At 35.1% G+C, this 23,167-nt stretch overlaps 4 protein-coding genes and 1 non-coding gene across 6 annotated transcripts; 1 reads left to right on the plus strand and 4 right to left on the minus strand.

Moving 5' to 3' along the window:
- Nucleotides 1-914: 914 nt before the first annotated feature.
- On the plus strand, nt 915-3,210 carry LOC108220455 (thiohydroximate-O-sulfate sulfur/sulfate-lyase (nitrile-forming) NSP5). The gene is made up of 2 exons (XM_017394233.2): nt 915-1,074; nt 2,133-3,210. Exons 1-2 carry the CDS (start codon nt 1,048-1,050, stop codon nt 3,069-3,071), a joined length of 966 nt encoding a protein of 321 aa, XP_017249722.1. The 5' UTR covers nt 915-1,047; the 3' UTR covers nt 3,072-3,210.
- A 923-nt stretch (nt 3,211-4,133) lies between these two features.
- LOC108224103 (fasciclin-like arabinogalactan protein 2) lies at nt 4,134-5,609 on the minus strand. Its single transcript, XM_017398657.2, has one exon. The coding sequence runs from the start codon at nt 5,528-5,530 to the stop codon at nt 4,346-4,348; it is 1,185 nt and encodes a 394-aa protein (XP_017254146.1). The 5' UTR covers nt 5,531-5,609; the 3' UTR covers nt 4,134-4,345.
- Nucleotides 5,610-8,025: 2,416 nt separating this feature from the next.
- Nucleotides 8,026-8,099, minus strand: TRNAI-AAU (transfer RNA isoleucine (anticodon AAU)). Its single transcript has one exon. It is a non-coding gene; the product is annotated as a tRNA-Ile (tRNA).
- A 2,054-nt stretch (nt 8,100-10,153) lies between these two features.
- LOC108223734 (cytochrome b561 and DOMON domain-containing protein At5g35735) lies at nt 10,154-12,390 on the minus strand. Its single transcript, XM_017398128.2, has 3 exons — nt 11,508-12,390; nt 10,881-11,135; nt 10,154-10,731 (listed from the first exon to the last, which is right to left on the minus strand). Exons 1-3 carry the CDS (start codon nt 12,129-12,131, stop codon nt 10,381-10,383), a joined length of 1,230 nt encoding a protein of 409 aa, XP_017253617.1. The 5' UTR covers nt 12,132-12,390; the 3' UTR covers nt 10,154-10,380.
- Nucleotides 12,391-17,624: 5,234 nt separating this feature from the next.
- LOC108220054 (GCN5-related N-acetyltransferase 9) lies at nt 17,625-22,502 on the minus strand. Of its 2 annotated transcripts, XM_017393697.2 has the most exons (7): nt 22,095-22,502; nt 21,171-21,258; nt 19,820-19,952; nt 19,683-19,721; nt 19,343-19,400; nt 17,994-18,153; nt 17,625-17,898 (listed from the first exon to the last, which is right to left on the minus strand). In XM_017393697.2, exons 1-7 carry the CDS (start codon nt 22,342-22,344, stop codon nt 17,892-17,894), a joined length of 735 nt encoding a protein of 244 aa, XP_017249186.1. In that variant the 5' UTR covers nt 22,345-22,502; the 3' UTR covers nt 17,625-17,891. The 2 variants fall into 2 exon arrangements, with proteins under 2 accessions (XP_017249186.1, XP_063950858.1); XM_064094788.1 differs by lacking the exons at nt 17,625-17,898; nt 17,994-18,153 and adding an exon at nt 18,533-18,886 and having other exon boundaries at nt 22,095-22,501.
- Between the last annotated feature and the right edge of the window lie 665 nt (nt 22,503-23,167).

Below are 23,167 nucleotides of genomic sequence, written 5' to 3' on the forward strand. Positions count from 1 at the left end.
ATAATAAAGAAAATTCGTTGCTCAAACCCTCGAGAAAAGTTCCAAACACTCTCTCCATCTCAAACCCTAACCTCCGTCAAAAGTTTTCGAGGAGGTTTCCATCGGTTTTCACCGGTGAAAAACCTTGATTACTTATTTTCGTTTTCTTATTTAATCTTATTTTTTTTAATAAGTTCCTAATTTATTTGGATTTTGTTAGTATTTCCTTCTTGTGAGAGTTGTTTTTGTTTTGGTGTGTATTTTTCATGATTGAGGTTTATAGACCGGCATGATTTTCATGGGTTTGATTCAGATTTGAAGGTTATTATGGAATAACAGTCAGGTGAAAGCCAATTAGGTGAAAACAAGTACATACATTCAAATCATCCTAAGATCGTTTAGTTGCCTCTAAAAAAAAAAGGATTCAACAGCAATATAATATAGTGTCTGTCCAATTTCAATTATATTTGTAGATGGCGTATGGCTTCTGATGAATGAATTGATTCCTTTTTATCAAAAAAAAGAAGAAAATTCGTTCCTCATCTCAAGATCAAATATTCGTAATAACACCGCCTAATTTCACTGATGAAATCATAAGTTGGGTGTAAATATTGCATTGTTATTGTGACTCCCGCTTCCTTTTCGCTATATCAAATTCATGAGTCATGATCAACATATCTAAGGATAATATATTATTTAATTAAATATTTCAAATACTTGCTGAATATATATTACACCTAATCAATCTAAGGTCAGCAGCGTATATTTCGTATAAAATAATAAACGCATATACCTCCACCAGTTTTAGTGGAAACAAGGCAGAGATCATGCCATTAAACCAAAATCGCAAAATTGCAGACGCAAATTCCAATATTTACAAAAATACCTCAGCGGTCTCCTCGTAAATTCAAGTAACCCCGAGGGCATTAATGTAATAGTGTGACGGAGGCAAATTAAACCTTGTACTATAAAACAATCAGCGAAGAGGGGCAGTGAAGATTCAAAAGCCACTAGAGAAGTCAGCGATCGGCGTCTGTATATCCGGCGGGTTAGCATTATTTTCCGGCAATGGTGGCTCAGGGAAAATGGGTCAAGGTTATTTATTTATTTTATCATTATTTTTGGTTCTTTTAATCCGTAAATGTTTTAGTTAATTTCTGTCTTACTCTTCGACTGATGGAAAATTTAGAGTAGAGTATTTACTGCTTTTATATTTTAATTTTGAAAAATTGTAAAACAATTTGAATTGTTGTAAGTGATATTGCCATGTTGTTTTTACTTTTTATGTGACATGTCTGTTTAGTGTTTACGGACCATTTTATGTTTGGTTTACAACATAGGATGTTTTTATTTGTTGTTAATACATAGGATTTTCGGACAGACGTTGTTAAGTTCGTATCATCATGTTTGTTTGTATTTTACACCAGTAGTATTTTTTTGCTGATTGCTTTAGAATTTACACGGGATTGGCTGCTAGAGCATGGTATTGGTTCGTAGCAAGCAGGGAAAACGGGATTAAATTTCTTGAAGTTGGAAAATAAAAAAGATAATTCTGAAATGGTTAATTTACTACTTTCAGAATCAATGTCGAGCAAAAGCAAGTAGTAGAAAAGTTTAATGATTGCTAGATTTTTGTGTGCTCCTCGAGTTTACATGGAAGATCTATTTAAATCAACTAAGAATTTATCCAAGTTAATGACCAATATGAGCCAGAAGGATAATTACTTGTTTACATGAAAATAAGTTTGTCTTAACCTTTTTTACTAGATACATGTAACTTGTAAGTGTTTCATACTTTTTTTAGTATGTTTGCATTTTAATTTTAACTAGTAACCAGTAATATATATGTTTCATAGTAGTTTGTTTACTCATAGGTGTCGAAATTTATTCATGATATTAATGTTTTTAAAAAGTTATCATATACTTGAAGCATTGCCGTTCCTCTTTTTGTCTAATAATATAAGAATTTTCTGCAGGTGGACTGCAACATTAGTCACACTTCTTCATATGAATGTGCCTTATTTTGTTTTGTTTTTTGGAAGCATAGTAGCATGAATAGATGATATGTTAGACCAAGAGAAGTTGCATATAATACTAAAGGATTGCTTATTACTAGCTTAAGTGTTTAACAATGTTAGTTTCACCCTATGCAGCTGGATCAGAAAGGAACTGGTCCTGGAGCAAGAAGTTCACATGCAATTACCATGGCAGGACAAAAGGCCTATGCCTTTGGTGGTGAGTTCAAGCCACGTGTCCCAGTTGATAGCAACTTGTATGTGTTTGATCTCAATGAGCTGACATGGTCAGTGGTAAGTGTGACCGGTGATATCCCTCCACCACGAGTTGGTGTAACTATGGCATCTATTGGCGACACTATCTATGTGTTTGGCGGTAGGGACTCTACACACAAGGAACTTAATGAGCTTTACTCTTTCAACACGTGCACAAGCAAGTGGACCTTAGTCTCTAGCGGGGACACTGGGCCTCCTCATCGAAGCTATCACTCAATAACCTCAGATGACCGCCATGTGTATGTATTTGGTGGCTGTGGCAATAATGGCCGTCTTAATGACCTGTGGGCTTATGATACTGTTGATAAAAAATGGTTAAGTTTTCCCTTACCCGGGGAGAATTGCAAAGGCAGAGGTGGGCCTGGGCTGGCTGTAGCTCAAGGGAAGATCTGGGTAGTGTATGGTTTTTCAGGCGTGGAGCTTGATGATGTGCATTTTTTTGATCCAGCTAATGAGAAATGGGTCCAAGTAGAGACAAGAGGTGAAAAACCTACAGCCCGTTCTGTGTTTTCAACAGTTGGGATTGGGAAGTCTATATTCATCTATGGTGGGGAAGTCGACCCAAGCGATTTAGGCCACCTGGGTGCTGGGAAATTTTCTTCTGAGTTCTTTGTACTAGACACAGACGCATTGGAGTGGAAACGCTTGGAGGATGGAGCAAATTCCAGTGATCACCCTGGCCCTCGTGGGTGGTGCGCTTATGCAGCTGGTCAGCTAGATGACAAAGAGGGATTGTTGGTGTATGGTGGCAATTCAGACAGCAATGATCGCTTAGGTGATATTTACTTTTTCACTCCTTGATTGGATTCAGATGCATGTAATTTATGAAGGTTTGCGATGCATATTACTAATGATGTTGTTTAGTAGGTTTGATTGTGTGGGACATGTTTTTACTTGCGTGAGCAATAAAATAATATGAAGTGTTTGGTTGTATAGTAAATTGATCAATCATATTCCGGTCAAAATAAAAACATAATGTGGAAATTGTTGTACTGTTCAATTTTAAAGGCAGGTGCTCTATACAAGCCTAAGCTATTGATGATTGTTAAAATAATCTAAATATACTAAGTCACTCTTAAATTTGATCAAACAAGGACTGTCTTCCCTACTCAACTGTGAATATAGTTAGTGTTTGTGGAGAGCTAGTCAGGTGCCTAGGATGAGACATGAGGATTCCTGTGCTAGACCCACAGTAACAGAGCTATGAGAAAAGGTATTATTATGCCCTTTAGGTGGTTGTCTGGTGTCTAGGTAGATTAATCAAGCTTTATTTTTTTTTTTCTTCTAAACTTTGATGATATATTAGTATTATATTTATAAGCAAATTATAATGTGCTGCACAAGTTTTAATTCATGCTATGAATTAAATTTTAGTACCAGTGTATATATTTATGCTTAGCATAAATTAGTTAGGCTCCCAGAGTTTTGTTTTGTTGCTTTATGCTTAGCTTTTTTTATGACATTAAATATTTTGGGCCGGAAAATCATGAAGACACAATATTATCTCCCACAGGCCAGACCTAATTTCTTCTTGCCAACTAGTTTTGGACCACACAAGTGCTATAGTAGGAAAGAATATTTGCTTATTGCTTGATGCGTTCTCTTTTGTCAGAATGGTAAAGTCATGTGTTTAATATCCAAATTGTTGAAAGAACCAGCTTATATAGGACCCATATTTAGTAATATACTTTTCAAGTGGAGCTGTAATGAGTGAATCAGCTAAAGACTGCTATGCTAGTCCTCACATTTAGAATGATACTCTGCCATAGAAGTTGCAAGACAGTTGGGATCTATTTAAAGCTTATAAAACACCGACACAGTGTCAGTTTAAATTTTGTTCCTTGTATCAAATTCAAAGCAAAATTAAAGAAGAGGATACATTCATTCACAAATCATACAGAGGATCACCAGCACACATTCAGGCCCGGAAATAATTACAATCAATACGAAAGAAAGCAGCCTTACCAATAAAATTTTGTAAAGAAAGAGAACATATAGCAATCATTTTATATCTATTATTGTTCCTCATGTGTCACCAGCTCACCCTGTCTGTAATCATCGAAAATCCTTGAAACTCAAAGAGAAGCCAGTACCCCTAACAACAGTCCCAACAGTACTGTCACCACAATCCTCACACCACCAATACTCGTAGAGCTGTTATCATCACTGGCCGTGTCATCTGCTGCATCTTCATCATCTGCAGGCCCTGGCGCCTCTGCTTCCTCATCCTCACTCGTTGAACCTTTCTTGCTCTTTGGAGCATCTGTATTAAACAGCTCCCTGGGTAGCAGAACTTTGTCTATCTTGTAAACAGCCAGTGGCTCGTCATCTACCAGTGTTGCTTTTATTGATGCTGTTACCACCTTAGTCTTTAATGACACTCCTTCGTCGTCATTTTGTACTGTAAAATTATAACTATTTGCCCCCTCAAGTGCCAGAGTATCTATCACACCGTTATGTGACCTTAATGTCCCCATAGAATTGTACTCTGGAACACCGTGATATAGTAGTATCAACAATTTCCCTTCCTCTGTCAAATTTTTGTACTTGGGCATAAAAGATTTAAGAACATCATCACTAGGACAAAAAATCGTCAATCCTCCATCGACAGTTTGCACAAAAGTGTCCATAGCGCCTTCTGAAGTTAACAAGTCTGAAAAAGCTTTGCATCCTTTAGCCTTCATTATATCTGTTATATTTACTGATGGGGCAGCTACAGGAGCTTCAGCTTCAGGGGATGTTAGTATCTGACTTATTTGTATCACGGATATGTTGTAAGGCTTTTCCACAATAGTTTTCACAAAGAAGGATTCAAATTTTGCAGCGTTGTCTTCCTGTGCAAATCCCACACGCCCACCTTTAACGTCAGTAATGTTGACATAACCAGATATTCCTTCTGCCTTGCCAGTTGCTTGAAACATGGTAGCAGTAAGGGTGGAACGATGGGTGATTTGGTGAAGCTTCTTGCTGCCATAGTAGTCGGAAAATACATGAAGGGCAAGGACATTCTTGATGGTGAAGATGGAGAGATGCTTGGAGAGAAGATCAGACATACCTGCATTATCTACAGCACAAACAGTGATGGTCAGGCGACGATTGATCTCAGCTGCAAGATGCGTGATAGTCAGGTAGTGATTGAAGGTTGAAAATTCCGGGTGCTTGGCAAGGATGCGTGTGATGTTATGAGCATCGGTGGTGATCGTGGTGGCAAAGAGGAGGGCAAGTAGGAGAGAGAGTGTGATCCCTGAAAGGAGCTTCATATTGTGAAGTATGAGAGATTTCAGGTGGGGAGACAAGGCTTCAGAGCTTAAGGTACTTGTGTTTATATCAGCTGGGAAGATTTGTTAATAATTTAAAGGGTTACAAACTCACAATGCATGCATTATTGCTAAGGCCTAGGGCTGGCAATTTCGGGTTTCGGGTCGGGTTCGGGTCGGGTTGACAGTCGCGGGTCAAAAAATTTACCCAACCCGAACCCGACCCGAAAATTTAATGGGTCAGAATACCCGACCCGAACCCGACCCGCACTACCCGCGGGTAACCCGAACCCGACCCGAAAATTAATATTTATTAATAAAAATATTTTTTTAATAATAAATAAATATTATTTTAATCCAAATAAATTAATTTTTATTAAATTAAATAATTTTATATTAAATTTAACTAATAAATTTTATAAAAATAATATAAATAATATAAATATATATAATATTTATATTATATATTAATTTTCGGGTAATTTCGGGTCAATTTCGGGTAACCCGAATTCAACCCGAAAATGACCCGATTTTTCTGGGTTGATTTTGGGTCAACCCGAATTCGACCCGAACCCGAAAACCCCCAACCCGAATTCGTATTTTGCACTACTCACAATGCATGCATTATTGCTAAGGCCTGGTCCAGAACATACGAATGATACTAGTATACGTTTTGCGAGAAAAAAGTGCTCGACGTGAAAAATTCCAAGATGAGACAATTTTCTTTTGAATGATGATACCGACTCTTTGTATATACATCAAAAATTTAGGATTAACGTGCGTTTTTTCCGCTGAACGTATATTATTATATGTGTGTCAGGATCTGGACCCTATTATCAGTAGGTAGATAGAAAATGAACCATTACACCAGGAAGTGTATTATTCAGGTTTAAATTAGTATATGGTAGCTGCACATACCCTCTTTTGTTAATGATTTAACATTAATCTAATTGATTAAAAAGAAACTAGCTGTTTCTTGTATATAAATGTACCTTGTTGGCACTTTCAACTTAAATCGTGCAACTTATTCAGTTTTTGACTCACTCAGATGTTCAAGTGTGAAGAACATGTGGCTTTAGCACTTGGCCATGACTCAGTAATATTTTGCAACTTTAATCATTGGATTAGAGAAAAACTTGTTAATTTACTTTTTAAACTTGTCGGCACCTTGACTGTCGGTGTCTTCATAGACTACTAATACATAGAGATTAAGCAGATAAGTGTATGATTAAGGAATCATGACTAGTAGTCTTAAACAATGACAATGAGAAAAGCAATTTTCCATTCTGTTGTTGAGAAGGGGGATGAGATATCAAATCACCTTTAAAATTAAATATCGATAATAATACAATTAAAGTGATAACGGCAACGGCAATAATAATATAATAATAATTAATTTGGGTGGTAGATTATATTGTCAGTGCATCAGTAGGTCCTCTTCCCTTGATTCTTTAGTTATGGAAGCCATATGTACAGTCTGTCGAGTCTGAGTTGTTTTTGGTTTCTTCTGAGTAGAGAAATAATGATGTCTCACCAACAATAAATGGATAATTAAATTTAATAATATACTTTTTACTAAAAATATGCTGGAAGAATCCATATGACAACAAGAAACAACCCAAGTAAACTACAATCCAGAATTCCAGGTTTACCGTAGTCGTCATATGAATTAATAGGGGTGTATTGGATTGAGATTTTAAAGTATTTTTTTGCATTCATGAAATCCGAGGGTATTCGATTGGGATTGTTTGAAATCCATTAAAATCTTGAGGTATTCAATTGGGATTTTAAATTATGTTACAAAATCTGGTGGTATTCAATTAGGATTTTAAATTATGCTTTAAAATCCGATTTTCAATTGGGATTCTTTAAAATCCATTAAAATCTGATGGTATTCAAATGCTGATGGATTTTTTTGCATTTCATAAAATGATGGATTTTGTGGCATTCTTCAGTGTATTTTAAGTTTTTTGAAATCCCACCAAAATCAATGGGATTTTGAAATATTGTGCTTAAATCCTATAAACTCTGCGACATTTTATCAAGAATTCGCACAAAACCAAAATCACACACAATCCATTAAAATCCATAGATTAAAAACAATCCATTAAAATCCCAATCGAATACACCCCCGTAAGTTTCATATATTCTCGAAATAATTCTAGATATACTTGGTTTTCTGATGTAGTACGTAAATACAAAATTAGTTGCTAAATTATTAAATACAAAATATAATAAATGATAAATCGATGATAAAGATGGGTTGAAAAAGAAAACTAAAGCCAATTTTAGGTATCACCATAATTAATAACTTAAGTAGATTATAGGGTATTGACAATATGAATTAAATTTCACATATTCGGGAGATCATACCTGATTTCAGTAGTGTTTATTTTGCAATATAAGATTAGTTGTTTGAATTATTAAATATATAGAAATAATAAACAATAAAAAAAATAAAAAAAAGATGGCTATTGATGTCGGGGAAAACCAAAAAATGGCCCATGCAGGTCTCGAACCTGCGACCTTCGCGTTATTAGCACGACGCTCTAACCAGCTGAGCTAATAGGCCCGATGTTATTTTGTTGAGAATTTTGATACTCGTTAGTTTAAGTATCCTATGCATTTAACACACCCGACATAAAACGCGAATATGACAACACCATAAGTGTCAAAAATTAAATCATGTGTATGATCAGAAATTTCTAATGGAATTGTGAGAGACAGAAGTGAGAAGATAAATTCGTAAAATTATCTTAACGAATTCTTTTCCATTACTTGACAAGCACAAGGATATGTATAAGATAAGCTTTATAATATTTTTTTGATATTTTCTTTTTTTAAAATAAAAATAAAATAATTTATAAAATTATATAGTGTCTCAAATGTTAACCATCGGAACCAAAGGTATACTTATATATGAACATTCTTGTCCGTGAAAATAAAATTGATATGTTGCTAGTTTAAAAAAAAAATTTAAAAAAATTGATATGTTGCTGCCAACATAATATATTTTTTAAATCCTGATTGCAACTTGTGCAAGCTAAGTAACACAACTGCTGTTACATTCTGGCATGGCACAGTAATGCCACAACCAAGCTCCACAACCACATTACTCAACATTATCCCACCAATGTTGTAAAAACCAAATTGCTGGCCAATGTGATTGCATTTGGCTCTGGCCTGGTGGCACTAATATTAGTCCAAGGGAAAAATTAACATTAACATGCCGCATTTTCTTGTTTATAGAAGCCATGTCTTGGGACTTGGATAATTGTTCTTGGTATTTACATGTATGGAAGCATAAGTAGTATGTCCACATCTATCTACTAATTTTAAGGAAAATTTGGCCTATGATTTAGTAGTACAAGCAGGGGGTTCGAGATGTCCAGAAAGTCCAGGTGAAACATTAGCACAATGAGAAAAAAGCAGGTCCATCTTTTCCAGTGTAGGCCAAATTGGTGTCTGTCATCTCCACATTCTGGCACGGCGTGCCTCTTCTGCACACTATCTTCACTGCTAGTTTTGTCGATAATGTTCCCCTTATTCCTTTAAAGCTAACATCACTGGTCTTTACTCGCGATGGTGCCTACAGTAAATATATGAATGAAAATTTTCCAAAGGTGATTTGGATTTGCAAAGCTGCTGCAGTAGAAGATTCGGGCATACCTGTTCGTCGCGATTGCTAAAGGGACAATACTTTTGATCCACCATAACTGGAGTACCAACGCTTTGCATTACTAAATCCTCAAAACGCATGTTCTTAGCAGCAAAGATTCAGAATGCTTAAGAAAACTCACCAAATTCCTCCATTATGTCAAATTTCAGGTCTAATACGTAAAATTTTATTCAAGATGCAATTGCATTTAGCAGCAAGTGAAACTTTCTTGTTTACTAGTAACAAAATGAACACAAATTATAGCATAAAAGTTTATTACTATGGGAAGCGATTTGCATTTTCCAGTTTTGCCGCATAAATGTCTGGACCAGGTAACTGATCCTTGCCGGTCGAATGTACCTCCTGAGAGCATCAGATTGTCGATGGATTGGAAAATTATCCAACCATCTTGCGACTTTAGCCTGTTAATATCCGCGGGAGCTATCAATGTTCCTTGAGACCGAAACATAATGGGAGCTTTACAGGGACCCTGAAATGTAACAGGCCAACCATATATGTTCCTGGCCTGATAACAACCGTGCTTGGTTCTGCAGATTCACATGCTTTTTTCCGTGCAGCCATACTAACCTTAATCAGATTACGTGATTAAATTCTTAATTACGTGATTAAATTCTTAATTCAATCTGCATGGTTGCTATACTTGATAATCTCGGGACAAGATCTCTCTGTTTTTCTATGAATTTCTTGATTACTGATTACCTTGCTATTGTCAAAATGAACATCTGAATTCCGCGGGTTTTGCTGATTAGTGATATCATCACAAGTAAAAACCACAAAATTCTAGACTCAGTTGCTTCTGCAGTCATCACACCGGAATCTGATATGAAAAAAGGTATGGATTCTGTTTTCATAAAAGACGGGATATGTAATCTTTTCGTGTTTAGTTCTTTGTGGCATTGGTGATATATCCTCAATGGGATGCTGGTAAGATGACAAACAGAGAAAACTCATGTAAAACAATACCGTATATACCAAGAAAAATAACACTATCATACAATGCTCAGAATAGAGTCCAAAAGAAAGAAAGAGGTCACGAGAGAAAAAAATGGCTACAACATCAAATGGTGAAAACTACTCTACCACAAATATATAGAGGCCCCAAAAAATCCTCAGAACACAGCAACCTAAAGATAAATAAATATATAACAAAGTACCAGCTGTTTCAGTAAACAATCTAAGCTGCTTGTGATCTGTAACCACCATGTCCATATCCATTAGCTCCATTTCCGTTTCCATTTCCATTGGTTCCGTTAACACCGTGTGGGTATTTATCGGATTCATTATCTTTCCTCTTTAGAACAATAATCCAGGTTAAGGCCTCTAGTATTGCTGCAACAGCTGCCAGAAAGATAATGACACCAATGTATGCTCTTTTCCATTTCTTGGCCGGGTCCAGGATGTCGAATCCTTTGAATATGTTGACAATGCTTAGAGCTATGACCGTGTATCCAACTGCGTGGTGGTACATGTTCCAGTACAATCTGTATTTGTGATCCTTCTTTGGCCTCAAGAGCAGGGCGAATACCTGAATTCAGAACATAGTAACATAAATTTTGGTCGCTAATTTCATTCAATTGTAGAAGTATGCTATTCTTGTAATTATAGTCAATAGATACGGATTCATTTTGTTTATGCTTGTTTAGGTACATAATTGAAATCGAGGCCTTAAAGTACCTGCAGAGTTCCGAGGATGAATAGAGTTATCCCAATATTTCTATGTGTGTCATAGGTGACTCCAGGGGAATCACTGCCGAGTTTGAGCCCAGTACCCCATCCAGCAACACCGACGATGTAGGCTGAAGATTGGCAGAACGCGTGAAGGTAAAACCAGGCCGGATCAGCTGATTTGAAGACCTTCAAGTACCTGGCTGTCAATGCTCCCAAAGGCAACAAAATTCCCCAAGCCACTGTGTTCAGCACACCGTGAACCTGTAAAAGCATCAGAATCAGAATCCACTATCCAGTACCAATCATATCCTAATCTCTAAATTGATTGCAAAAATTCATTCCAAGACATCTGAAATTAGTCCTCTGTATCAGACTCTTCGTCAATTAAGACTCAAGATCATGGGATAGTTTAGTGGTATAAGTATTCCCAATGTTGAAATTAACTCTGGCTCAATCTTTTCTGGTACTAATTTCATCTAATTGGACAAAAATATTCATGTAATACACATCCCGCAAGATCAATTATTCTAAAAGAATTTTTAATAGAATTAAATTCAGAAAATTTAAATCCTAGGCAGGTCAGGGTGTCCTGTAATACGCCTTTTGAAGAAATCAGAAAATTGATGGACTTACATTTCTTTTTCGTTTTTTGGAGTTCCCAATACCACCACCAGCACTTGTCTGGCCCGAACTAAAGTCCACAGTTCCAGTAGATCCCGTATTAGCCGAATTCTGTGCATGTGCCCCGGGAGCACCACTCTGAACAGGGCCTTCTTGCCACACCTGATTAAAACTTGTGCGTCCAGACGGAAGATTCAAGGTAGCAAAAATAATAATCTCATCACCACTGCTCGAAAACTCAGCACTGATCTTCGGAACATCAAAGCTGAGTTTCCCTGGAGCCAAAGTCGTCGTATAAGCCGAAATAGGTGAAGTATAGGCCCGGATAGCACTAGTACTCGAGTTCGTAAAGGCTACCAAGCTTTGAGCTCCAAGCATCCCTGATTTATCCACATTCAGCGCCCATGCAACCCACCGTGAACTCGAGACCCCAGCGTGTCGAAAGGCGATATCAGCGGTGTGGTTTGCGGCATGATAAGTCCAATGCAAGAAGGCATTTTGTACAGGCAGGCTACTACAAGTGCTGAATAAATTGTTACTCTTGAATTGGTAATTCTTACAGTCCTGAGCTAAACTTGATGCAAAGACACAAAACAGGACACAAGAGAACACTAGTGTTTTTTGTAACCTGTCCATTGAGGTCAGCTTGAGATTCAGGTGAACAAAGATGAAGCCAGTTGGTTTTGGACTAGACCAAACAGGATTTATAGACCAGGTTCTGAGAATATGGTCTGTGTCAACTTTGATACACAAAGACAAGTTGATTGTGCAAGGCAAGTCTTTGGTTTGTTTGTGAGAATGGTTGAAAATATCAATGAGAGAGAAGGGGGAGTTGATTTTTATAGAGACATGTCATACAAGGAAGGTGGTCAGGAAGACAGGTTCAGTTGTCTGAGATTTGATTATTGGTGTAGAGTTGGAGGGTGGTTGACTGACCTATTCTTTTGTGGAAACTTGCTGCTTTTTATTCTATTTTTCTAACTTTTTTTCGACAAGTTGCTTTTTCTCGTTTAGAATATAGACGTGTTTATCGGGACGGAAATAAAACCGATACTTCTAATCCGGGTTTTATTAGATTTTGATTCTGAGAATATAATTTGAAGAGTAAAAACAAAGGAATAGTAACAGATGCTGAAAACAAAGGAATAGTTTGGTAGCACGGTTATAGAAGCAGCCTGGAAAGTCTACGAGAGTTACTCCATGTATAAAGAAAGGGTTTGTCTGGTGTGTGTTTGTCATGGGCATGTACTAAGCGTGGAATTTAATATGTTTGGGAGGTTTTGATTGATGTGGTTGTTCTATTTGCTGGAGGTCCAGAGCCAATTAAAATCTCCCAAACTTATAAAAATTCGCGTTTAGCATGTACATATGGGCACACTAGGAAAACCGATAAAGAAAGTATGAACATACATGAATGTGTACAAATTACGTATAAAAATGTCACGGCTGATTAGTCATCCATTACTCAACAACCCTCTGCTACCATTTCCTATCTTCTAAGAATTAGCTCAGCTTCAACCATCAACCCATCAAATACGATAAAGAATTTTTTAACTTTAGATCAAGGGAATATGGGAAAGTTAATGCTAATCACGCGTAAAGATTAATATAATCATCATTTACTGTTGAAAAGATCTGTTTCACAAATAGATGATATATTCATCACGGGTCTAAGTAATCATGTTAGATACGTTGATCTTATGTTTGTTTAGGTGTGACGAGATTTTTAGTTTTATTAATTTGTTTGAATAACTTGTGAATTTTTCAGTTGCTCATGTCTGATTAAAATTTAGGAGGTAAGAACAATTAAATATTGTTTGTTTACGTCGAGCTCTAGAAATTTTTAGTTGAATTAAAAAACAGAAGAGAGGAGAGAGAGAGATGAAAAAAAATGTTAAGTTTTCTTACAATTATTTCCAAGTTTTATGAGAAACAGTAGCGACTTCCGAACGATTTCTGATCTGTTCATCAATGTCAAATTTCGTGATTTAATGTGTCATGAGCATTTTTTTGTTTTCAATACATATATCAATCAAGTTTTATCAACTTAATATTTAACGCTATTTGAGAATAATTTTAAGGTTTTTAACATTTTCTGAATTTTACCATACAAAGTTGTAAGAAAAATATATAAATATATGTGAGACTCTCAAGTAAAATAAGATCTCTTCTGAGAAGAGAATTTTAAAAAATAAAATAAGATCTCCTGTAACAACACACCCACACAAAAAAAAATAAAAAAATTCATGTCGATAAGAAGATTTTTTTCATTTTTCTTCCTCTTGTCAGCCGTCAGGATTAAAGCAATTTATTTTCTTGTTTATTATATTGTTGATAGGTTTTTCAAGAGTTTATTTTTAACAGATTTTAAAAATACAGTTGCAATATGGACGCGAATTAGATTTTTTCCTTAGCAACACAACTCCCTGACCCCTAAAAATTTCAGGGGAGAGAAAATTCATCCCCTTATTTGAGGGAGTAAAAAGCCAATCACTATAATGTCACATCATCGATATTACCTATAATATAACATATATTTACTCCAAACCTACCTCTTCTCACATATATTACCTTATATATTAGATAAATACTAATTTTTAAATTATAAGTAACATGTATAGTTAATACCATTGGAGTAAAATAACGTTTTGCTTACCTATATTTTAAGTAGGGGTGAGCAAAATCAAACCGGAACCGAAAAACCGAACCGAACCGTGTAAATTCAGTTCGGTTCGGTCCTAATTTTCTGAAAATTCGGTCCATTCGGTCCGGACCGGTCCGGTCCGTAAAAAAATATTTTGGTCCGGACCGAATAGACCGAACAGTCCAAAAAATATATAATTTTAATTAATTTATATTATATATATCTTATATGTTATAATTATAATATCTAATTTTTAAATTTTATTATATCTATCTTTAATGAATTGGGGGTGATTAATTAATATGAAAATTTTAAAATAAATCATGAATTTTAGTTTTATTTATAATATAATTTTTTATATTTAAAATAATTTCGGTCCTTTTGGTCCGGACCGAACCGAATTATTTCGGTTCGGTCCATTATAAAACTTCGGTCCGAAAAAAATTCAAAGTTCGGTTCTCGGTCTATTCGGTTTGGTTCGGTCCGGACCGAACCGACCGAATGCTCATCCCTAATTTTAGGTAACTATTATTTTATTATATTTTAGGTAACATATATAGAAATTATCCTTGGAGATGCTCTAATAAATGATAAATGAGAGTGCACCTATTTACATAGGGTGCTGATTTATGCACACCCTAAAGTTATTTATGCACACCCTCTCTTTTTTTTAGACCAAGTTGCCCTTAATCCTTTTAGCAGTGTTTGTTTTTTTTTATTTACTCAATTTATTATTAATATTCATAGTTGCATAAATCAGCACAAAAAAAAACCTTTATTAATGCACTTGACCAAAAAAATGTTAATGCTGGTCATTGGAGACTTATCGAAAGACATCTCATGCTGCAGAATTTAAGAGTCATTTTGCTTCATGTTCAACAAGCTATCAGATTGTAAATTCAATCAGGCAATTCATCCACATTCTCAAGGGGACTGCTGTTATCTCACTCCTCCAACCTGCACCAGAAACTTATGAATTGTTCGTATGACATTATCCTACTTCCACATGGAAAAATAGATTATCAAGGACCTCGCGAAAATGTGCTCGAGTTCTTTGAGCTCATGGGATTGAAAGACTCTCCATGAATGTTAGGGTTTTAACTTGACGATGAAACGGGAGGACAAATAGAAGAAAGGAGATACTAAGAGAACATTTCAAGACTTGCAACTATGAATATTAAGAAAGATAATAAATTGAGTAAATTAAAAAACAAAACAATGCTAAAAGGATTAAGGACAACTTCGTCCAAAAAAGAAAGAGGGTGTGCATAAATAACTTTAGGGTGTGCATAAATCAGCACCCTTTACATACTATCGAGAAAATATTTGGTCACGAATCACATCTTACCGATGTAATTTCAAATCTCCGGTTAAAGTTTAAAGACGAAAAGAAGATAAGAAGTTTGATTACTTCTCCTCGCTTTTATGAAAATATAGAATAAGAATGGGAAAAAATTGGTCATTTAACTTCAAAGAAACAGGGACAGTTAAACAACTCCCTACGTGTGTATTACACAATCCTAACATCAGATAAAAGCAAAATGTTTTGTATAATTTAAAATGAAATATCTTACAATTTTCACGTGAATATATTCTTTCTGCCTGTATAATTTGATATTTCAAATGAAAAGTAGGATTTGTTGTTATTTATACATGCTTAGCTTTAAAAAAGTGATAAGATCTCACTCGCTTATTATTAAACGTGAGCAGTTAGTTGGTATAAAATAATTTGCATGGGCTCGTGAAATATGCTCGTCAATTATTATTATTTAATTATTTAAATCTCAACAGCGCGATGCCAGCGAATATTAGGACAAAAGTGGATTCAGATTTGACCGTTAAAAAGACGGAGCGGTCTGAAACTACAAATCAGTCAAATAGTTTCTTATTGTTTTCCAAATTACATTTCGTACAAAATAATCAGACGAAATTATTTACTCGTATAACAGCTCCTGCCCGGGTAGTAATTTTTAATTTTATTAAAAATGGCCTACTTGTGAACATCAGCCGCCTCCCTCCTCTCATCTAGGGTTTATGCATTTTCAAGTAAACCAAGGGGCTTCCACTGGTTTTCTGCGGTGGAAAGCCCCAACCCCTTCATTTTTCATTTATTCTCGTTAATTTCCTTTCAATAAAACCCAATCTTTTGGGTGTTTGTGTGTCTCTCCTCTTGGAGTGTGTGTCTTGTCTCTCCTTTTGGAGTGTTTTGTTATGTTTTTGTCTGGTTGTGATTGGGTTCATTTGGTGTTGGATCTATTGAAAACGAGTTTATTGATATTTTTGGTGATCTGCAAAGACTGTATTGATTCTGAGACGGTGGTGATTATTGCAAGAGCTCACCTTTCACAATAAAAAATTGTTCATTCTTCACGGGGTTACACTTTCGGCATGTCTATAGCTGGTATCCGGCATGTAGATAGCTGGGGTGCCTTCGGCATGTCTATAGCTGGTGTCCGGTATGTAGATAGCTGTGGTGCCGTTTCTCTAATCTCAATTCATACGATTGTTGTTTTTGAACATTGGGCTAACAATGGATTTTACGTGATACGGTCAATTGCGATGGTACTATTTCCAGAGATGTTGGTGCAGTTTGGATCACTTGAGATGTCTTTGATTTCGTTTTTAGTTTCAAGAATTTTTAAATTCTATGTGTTAAACGATCAGGAAACAAATCATCTAATTGTTTTTAGTATGTTATTTGTTTTACCATCTGGTTGTATCAGCAGTTGGGGATTTGTCCCGGCTGTATTATATTCAAGTTATGAAATCTTCTTGCATTTGTCAAAAAAATGACCTACTTGTTACGTACTGATGAAGACCTGGCAATCAATTATTAGTGCTAACGTTAAATTTGTGGTCGTAATTATTACTCTATTAAGCTGCCATAAAGGTGCAAATGCACTCGGGCTTGTTTTGAATTGAAAAATTGAATTAAAAAAATTAAAATTTGACGCGATTTTAGAAATAGGAAAATACTAAAGGTATCAAATTGAATAAAAAAATGAGTATAATATTTATCAGATTATAGCTTAAATAATAATATTAAAATATATGTATTAATCTCCCCTATCAAATTATTTTCTAACCAAATCATTTCAAACTGTCATTTTATAACAATTTTTTTAATACATACAAGCCTCTTCAAAATAATACATAAATTTGATTGGGTTGTTACAAAATATTTACAAACATCTACTCCCTCCGTCCCCCTGATCCGTCCCCCTGAGTAGTATACATTGGGGGACGGGGACGGGGACGCGGCACAGACTTTAATGCTCCTGGAAAGTGTAGTTATGTAATTTATTTTTAAAATTTTCTTTTTCTGAATTAAAGTTTGGATGTTATATTTTTATTCAGAAAAAGAAAATCTAAAAAATAAGTCACAAGACTATGTTTTATAAGAGCATTGAAATGCGTGTCGAGCAGTTGAAAAGAAACGTATACAATTAAATGGGACAGAGGGGGTACTTACCAACTCATATCGGTTCCAAAAAGATGTCAATAAAAATCCTGAAAATTCATGGCCAAGTCGATAAACACATCGCATAAAATCGAGATCTCGATTCTCGTTTATAACCGATATAAAACGACAGAAAGAAGAGTAGAAAAACGTGTGGAAGCAGGTGGGCAAATAAGGATGCAACAAATTGGGGTTAGTTTAGGCCTACAATGCGGAGTCACCACAAGACAATAATTGAGCAGTCCTTTCTCCAGTTCAACGCGTAAGCCGGAGGATAGCTTCTGGTCTGCTTCTAGACACTGGTTGAGTTGGGTTTGGTTGGGTCAACTAAAAAGAGAGTAACAGTACTAGAATAGAAATCTCTTGATAACTATATTTACCAACCCTAACTTACCCATTCCCAGTCACAACATCTGGAACATCACTTGCAGTTGCAGCTTCCGTGCCTAATATACGTGTTTCCATATGCCTGACACTTGTGTTTATGTACCTCTGACTCCGAGGTCCGAGTTTTTCTCCCGGAACATACTCTCTACGTCTTTTTTTGGTTGTCCCTGCCGATTTAACTTCAATAATCATGAGAATAACTAAAAAGACGGGAGCAGTACTATACATGCTGTTATATGAATTATTTTATAATATTAATATTAGTTGCAAATAAAAAATAGAAAAAACGAGGCAGATTAATGGCAAGGAGGGTTGAATCTTTGAGCACCGACCGAGTAGCAGTAGCACTGAAATGTTTTGTGCTGCCCATAATTACTTGCATAGTTGTATCATAGTACTTAAGGTCAAGACCCAATAAATTTCTATTATATTACAGGCCGGCGGAGAGAATGGGTTCAGGGGAAGGTCTTTGATCCATCAAACACGCAGCAAGATCCAATATAAAAAAGATTAAAATATAATTGACTCATATTTTCCGAAAACAGATTTCAGGAAAATCTTAACTACGTATTAACGGAACAATTGTTTATGACACTTCATCATTTTCTATTCAATCTTGAACTATCTTTGATGTTTTGATCAAATGTACCTGTACTTGCAAATTTCAATAGGAGTTGGCCTCTGCAGTCTGCAGTTGAACAATTCACTAAAACTTGCAAAATAAAAACTTTTATATTCTGTAACTACATCTCATCGATAAAGCCACAATGGCATGCAGAACAACACAGCATGAGCCATAAACTCACTCAAACAGGTATGGTTGGAGGACAAACACTTTCGGCTTTTTGCCAGCATACCCTTTTATTACCAGACTGCAACCCTCCAGTGCTGCAGGGGACCCTGGTTCCATATTTTAGGCATCTCAGCAAAATATATTAAAATTACTTTTTCTCGGTTCACTTGATCATAATCATGCCCGGCAAGAAGGAAAATTGGCTTCTAATGATGTCCCTCAAAAGGATGGAATATTCTCAACACATCTTTAACCTTTTGGGAACCTTGATTTTTTGTCAGAGTACGAAGTAAACTTTGGAGTAGCAGAATAGTCTGCAGATTATTGGATTTACCATACATTTGGGAACCACAGCAATTTCATAATACGATCCTCACATTTGTGCAGGGTCCCCACTAAATCTTACAGACACTGGGGATCTTGAATTTTTGGCATAGTATGTATTGGATATAGAAGTACACGTCTTATTACTAAAGTTGAATCAGGAAAAGAAAGCAATGGTCCAGAATTAAGTTCTACAGGATGGACATATTTCTTTGATTAAGAATGTTCAATAAATTTACCAGCTAGCAGGTGCAGCTCCTCCATCTTTAGCTTTGTTATAACTAACTCCAATGTTACCTGTCCAAAACATATAGAAGAAAAAAAAGTTTACTGGCCAATTGATAATTTTTTATTTTTTTTTACTTTTCAATATGCAATTTTTTTGGCGACCAGACAATGAATTATATCAGTGGCTCCGGGTTATTTCTCAAATAGATGCGTCATACATTAATATGCATGTGGACAAGGAAACATGTTGGATAACCGTACACATACATTTGAGCAGATAACTATTTGAAAAGAATTATATATTGTAAGATGCTGCAGCACAATTAGACACCTGACATATAGTTAGCTCACCTCTTGGAAAATTTTGCTATAAGAAGCATCCACAAATCCCTACACATGATTAAAACATTTGGTCAACACCGTCAGAGTAGTGTTGTGTTTTTTTTTTATGTGTGTTATATATACATATATATAGCAAAAACGAGTACCAATTTTCGGAATAATCTGAGGGAAGCTTCATTTGATTCTCCAATTTTAACACGAAAAGTGTGAATGCAAAACTTTTCAACTGCAAACACCATCATCATCAAAACTGATTTCTTCCCAAGTCCTTTGCCACGACTACATTATTGAGAATTAACATGATAAGACATTTACCAAGCACACCGGCACATCAAACAAGTGTATGATTTCTTTTAAAAAAAACACTCCTCTAGAATATGACAAGAAGACTCTGACAGGAATGCTATGTCATGGTTGCACAAAGTGCAGCCAAGCAAAGAATGTTCTACATATTGTTGAAATTTGAATCAGAAGAAAGGTAGTCTTCACGAACTAATTAATGCCTTTAAATATTTATTTAGAACTCAAGAGATATGCTTCTATAGTACAGCCATAGAAGAAATATACAGATAAGCCTGTGAAAGGATGCCAAGGCTTATATCAGTTATGTCAAAACAACTTGAAATGAACATACAACTTAAAAGCAGACGATTGGAAAAGTGGACCATATGACAAATCTGACAAGCCGACGGCTCCACGCTGATTAAAAAAATAATAATTGTGAGTATATAAATACAAATCTTCATAACAATCATTGCCTGCATTTTCATAAGGATGACAGAAGTAATAAAAAGCTCACCATTAACAAAACGATACAAGCACAAGTTTTCCTTTAATGTTAAGCAATCTTGCTGTCAAAGCACAATGGCGCATCTATGGTTTAAAATAAATGGTGCATCAGGAATGTGTAAATACTTCCTTGGTTCTTTTTTGAACTGTTAAAATATGTAATGAAGAAAGGAAAATATTGCAACAATCTTATACCACAATTCCAGGACTTAAAAGGAATTGACATAACTTGTAATAATAACAATACTTGCAAGGGTTTTAAGTGCATTCAAAAACTATCAAAGGTGTATAGTGGTCCTTGGACCTGCATATTCTGAACCTGAACTCAACAGAACACATACATGATATACAGGGCTAGTGGAGTCGCAAGTTAAGAAAGATGCCAGAAATATATCAATCTCCTTTCACTTCATTCTTCGCTTTCATATGTTAACTTATTTTAAGGTCCTGTATATATGCTATCTTAATAGTCTGGAATCTTGTTTCTTTTGTATATAATGCCAACCAACTCTACACAACATCTTAGGTCTCAACAAACGTCTACATCCTAAACATGATTATTTTAGACCTTGGCAACAATATAATGTACTTAAAATAACAGTTGACATAAGATACTGGCAAGAAGCAAATGCTAAAGTACCAAATTCTGATATAGATTAGACACCAGATGAAAATTTGTGCAACCATGCAAGAAGTGTAAGCAAGTACCTTTTGGGTTCAGCAATCATTATTTCTATCTCTGCTATACGAGAATCCTCCAAGTCATTCATGTAGATATTAACATCACCAACCATAGCTGTAAACAAAGATTGCATTAAAATTCTCAAAATAAGCATTATAACAAGAGATAAATTTTAATTACAGGTAAAACAAAATCATGCTAAAAAAAAATTCTAACGGACAGGTGAATACATAGCTGGAACTATAAATTGATCTGATTCAGTATATAATTTTCATAATCACAAATTTTTGCACAGATATCTTTCTCAACTAGTTTTGGTTTCATCCTAAATTTCAACTTTTACAACTTCAAAGGTGAAGGTTTTTCCTTCGAACTCATTACAATTTCAAACTGCCACACTAATTTTAACAAGTCATGAGAAATATTCATTTTAGCCCTTTTCTCATTCCCAGCCATTAACCCCTTGACAACTTTGCGAAATCACGTTTCGTTAACGATGCACTAGTTACATTATACTAATAGCAAGGTCTTTTTGACACTATTAGCTACAGAACAACCAAATTCAAGGCCTATTACCAGTCATTCCAGTCCTCCTATACTTCCAATACCAAATACCCCTCAGTTTATCATCAATTCATCAATGATCAAACAAACAAACTAACTGATTCATCATACCTCAAATTCAACCGTAAACAATCAACAATACACGAGTAGTGGATACCGATATTCTCTTGGCACTTAACCTTTACTAAAAAAAACAATCTTCACAAACAAAACAAAACTAAAACACATGCCTTAACCATACAAAGAACCAAATAAACATTCATATCAAATCAACAAACTAGAGCACAACATCATAACAACAAACCCTGGCATCTTACTTGATCAACACCAAAAAAAAATAAAAAATACAAACTTTAAGCCAGAGAGCTGATAAAAAAGAAATGAACCTTCAACATGGGCTTGCCCATGAACAAATTGTGGCAAGATCAAATCTTTATCCAAAACAATGAAAGTGTGCTTAGATGGGTCATGGGTCCATGACTGGTGCATCTCATACTCTTGATCAAGAGTGAGGGGCTCCGACCCGGTAGCAGCTAAAAGGGTCGGGTCTTTCATCCATTGATGGTACTTTGGGACATGTTCTTTCATGTATGGTACTAGTATCAGTTTCTCTTCTCCTTCCAAACTCACATTCATTCTGTCCCTATATCTGTGTTTATGTATACAATTTCTGGTATATTATTTGTGGGTTTTGAAGAATCTAAGCAGAGTATAGAGATGCTTAATTAGTGTGCGTATTTGGTTCAGCCGAGACCTAAACAAGACGTAAAATAGATAAAATTACAAACATGTGTGTTTGGCTTTTTACCCCGAGTGACAGTTGTAGTATTGAACTTCTGATGTTCAATATTGAGTATGTAAATAAAATTGAAATTAAAATCGGATGATCGGATTAGGATTAAAAATTGAATATTTTATAATATTATAATAATCTATGATGTATTAATTTAAATTTAATCTATCATTTGAAAATTCATGATTTTAAATTATGTTTAAGTATATTAATAATATTTAAGTGTGTTTATTATTATCTCCATCTCAAAAAATTAAATAATTTCGTTGATTTTGGACACATGATTCGAGAGTACGTTGACTGTGTTTAAAAGAAATCATTAATCGCATAATTATATAATTTATATCTATAATTTTATTTTCAATAATAAAATTTGAATATATAAAACTTTTATTTATAAAAAATTATTTAGAGGATAATTTACGGAATCACAAGTGCCTAACCAACTAGGTGGTCTCATTTAGAATGGTGTATGATTTTTAAAATATCTTCGTAATTCAGGAGATGTGGAAGGATGCAAGTTATTATTTTCAGATTATGCAACTTGAGCTGTATACAAACAACAAATCCATGTCAAGTTTACATTTTACCCTCAAACACAACTTCATACATATGTTTAAATGTGTTTTTCTTGCTAATTAGATCATCTCTACACTGCCATACTCT

This window comes from Daucus carota, chromosome 5 (genome assembly GCF_001625215.2).
Source record: "Daucus carota subsp. sativus chromosome 5, DH1 v3.0, whole genome shotgun sequence".
Classification (NCBI taxonomy): Eukaryota; Viridiplantae; Streptophyta; class Magnoliopsida; order Apiales; family Apiaceae; genus Daucus; species Daucus carota.

Excerpts from the sequence above, each read along its gene's own strand:
- LOC108224103 (XM_017398657.2), bottom strand. The coding sequence starts at position 5,530 with ATGAAGCTCCTTTCAGGGATCACACTCTCTCTCCTACTTGCCCTCCTC.
- LOC108220455 (XM_017394233.2), top strand. The coding sequence starts at position 1,048 with ATGGTGGCTCAGGGAAAATGGGTCAAG. Across the intron at positions 1,075-2,132 it reads CTCAGGGAAAATGGGTCAAG|CTGGATCAGAAAGGAACTGG; the intron begins GTTATTTATTTA and ends CACCCTATGCAG.
- LOC108220054 (XM_017393697.2), bottom strand. The coding sequence starts at position 22,344 with ATGAATGTGAGTTTGGAAGGAGAAGAGAAACTGATACTAGTACCATAC. Across the intron at positions 21,259-22,094 it reads TGGGCAAGCCCATGTTGAAG|CTATGGTTGGTGATGTTAAT; the intron begins GTTCATTTCTTT and ends CTTTGTTTACAG. Across the intron at positions 18,154-19,342 it reads GGAGCTGCACCTGCTAGCTG|GGACAACCAAAAAAAGACGT; the intron begins GTAAATTTATTG and ends TTAAATCGGCAG.
- LOC108223734 (XM_017398128.2), bottom strand. The coding sequence starts at position 12,131 with ATGGACAGGTTACAAAAAACACTAGTGTTCTCTTGTGTCCTGTTTTGT. Across the intron at positions 11,136-11,507 it reads CCAAAAAACGAAAAAGAAAT|GTTCACGGTGTGCTGAACAC; the intron begins GTAAGTCCATCA and ends ATGCTTTTACAG. Across the intron at positions 10,732-10,880 it reads TCATCCTCGGAACTCTGCAG|GTATTCGCCCTGCTCTTGAG; the intron begins GTACTTTAAGGC and ends TTCTGAATTCAG.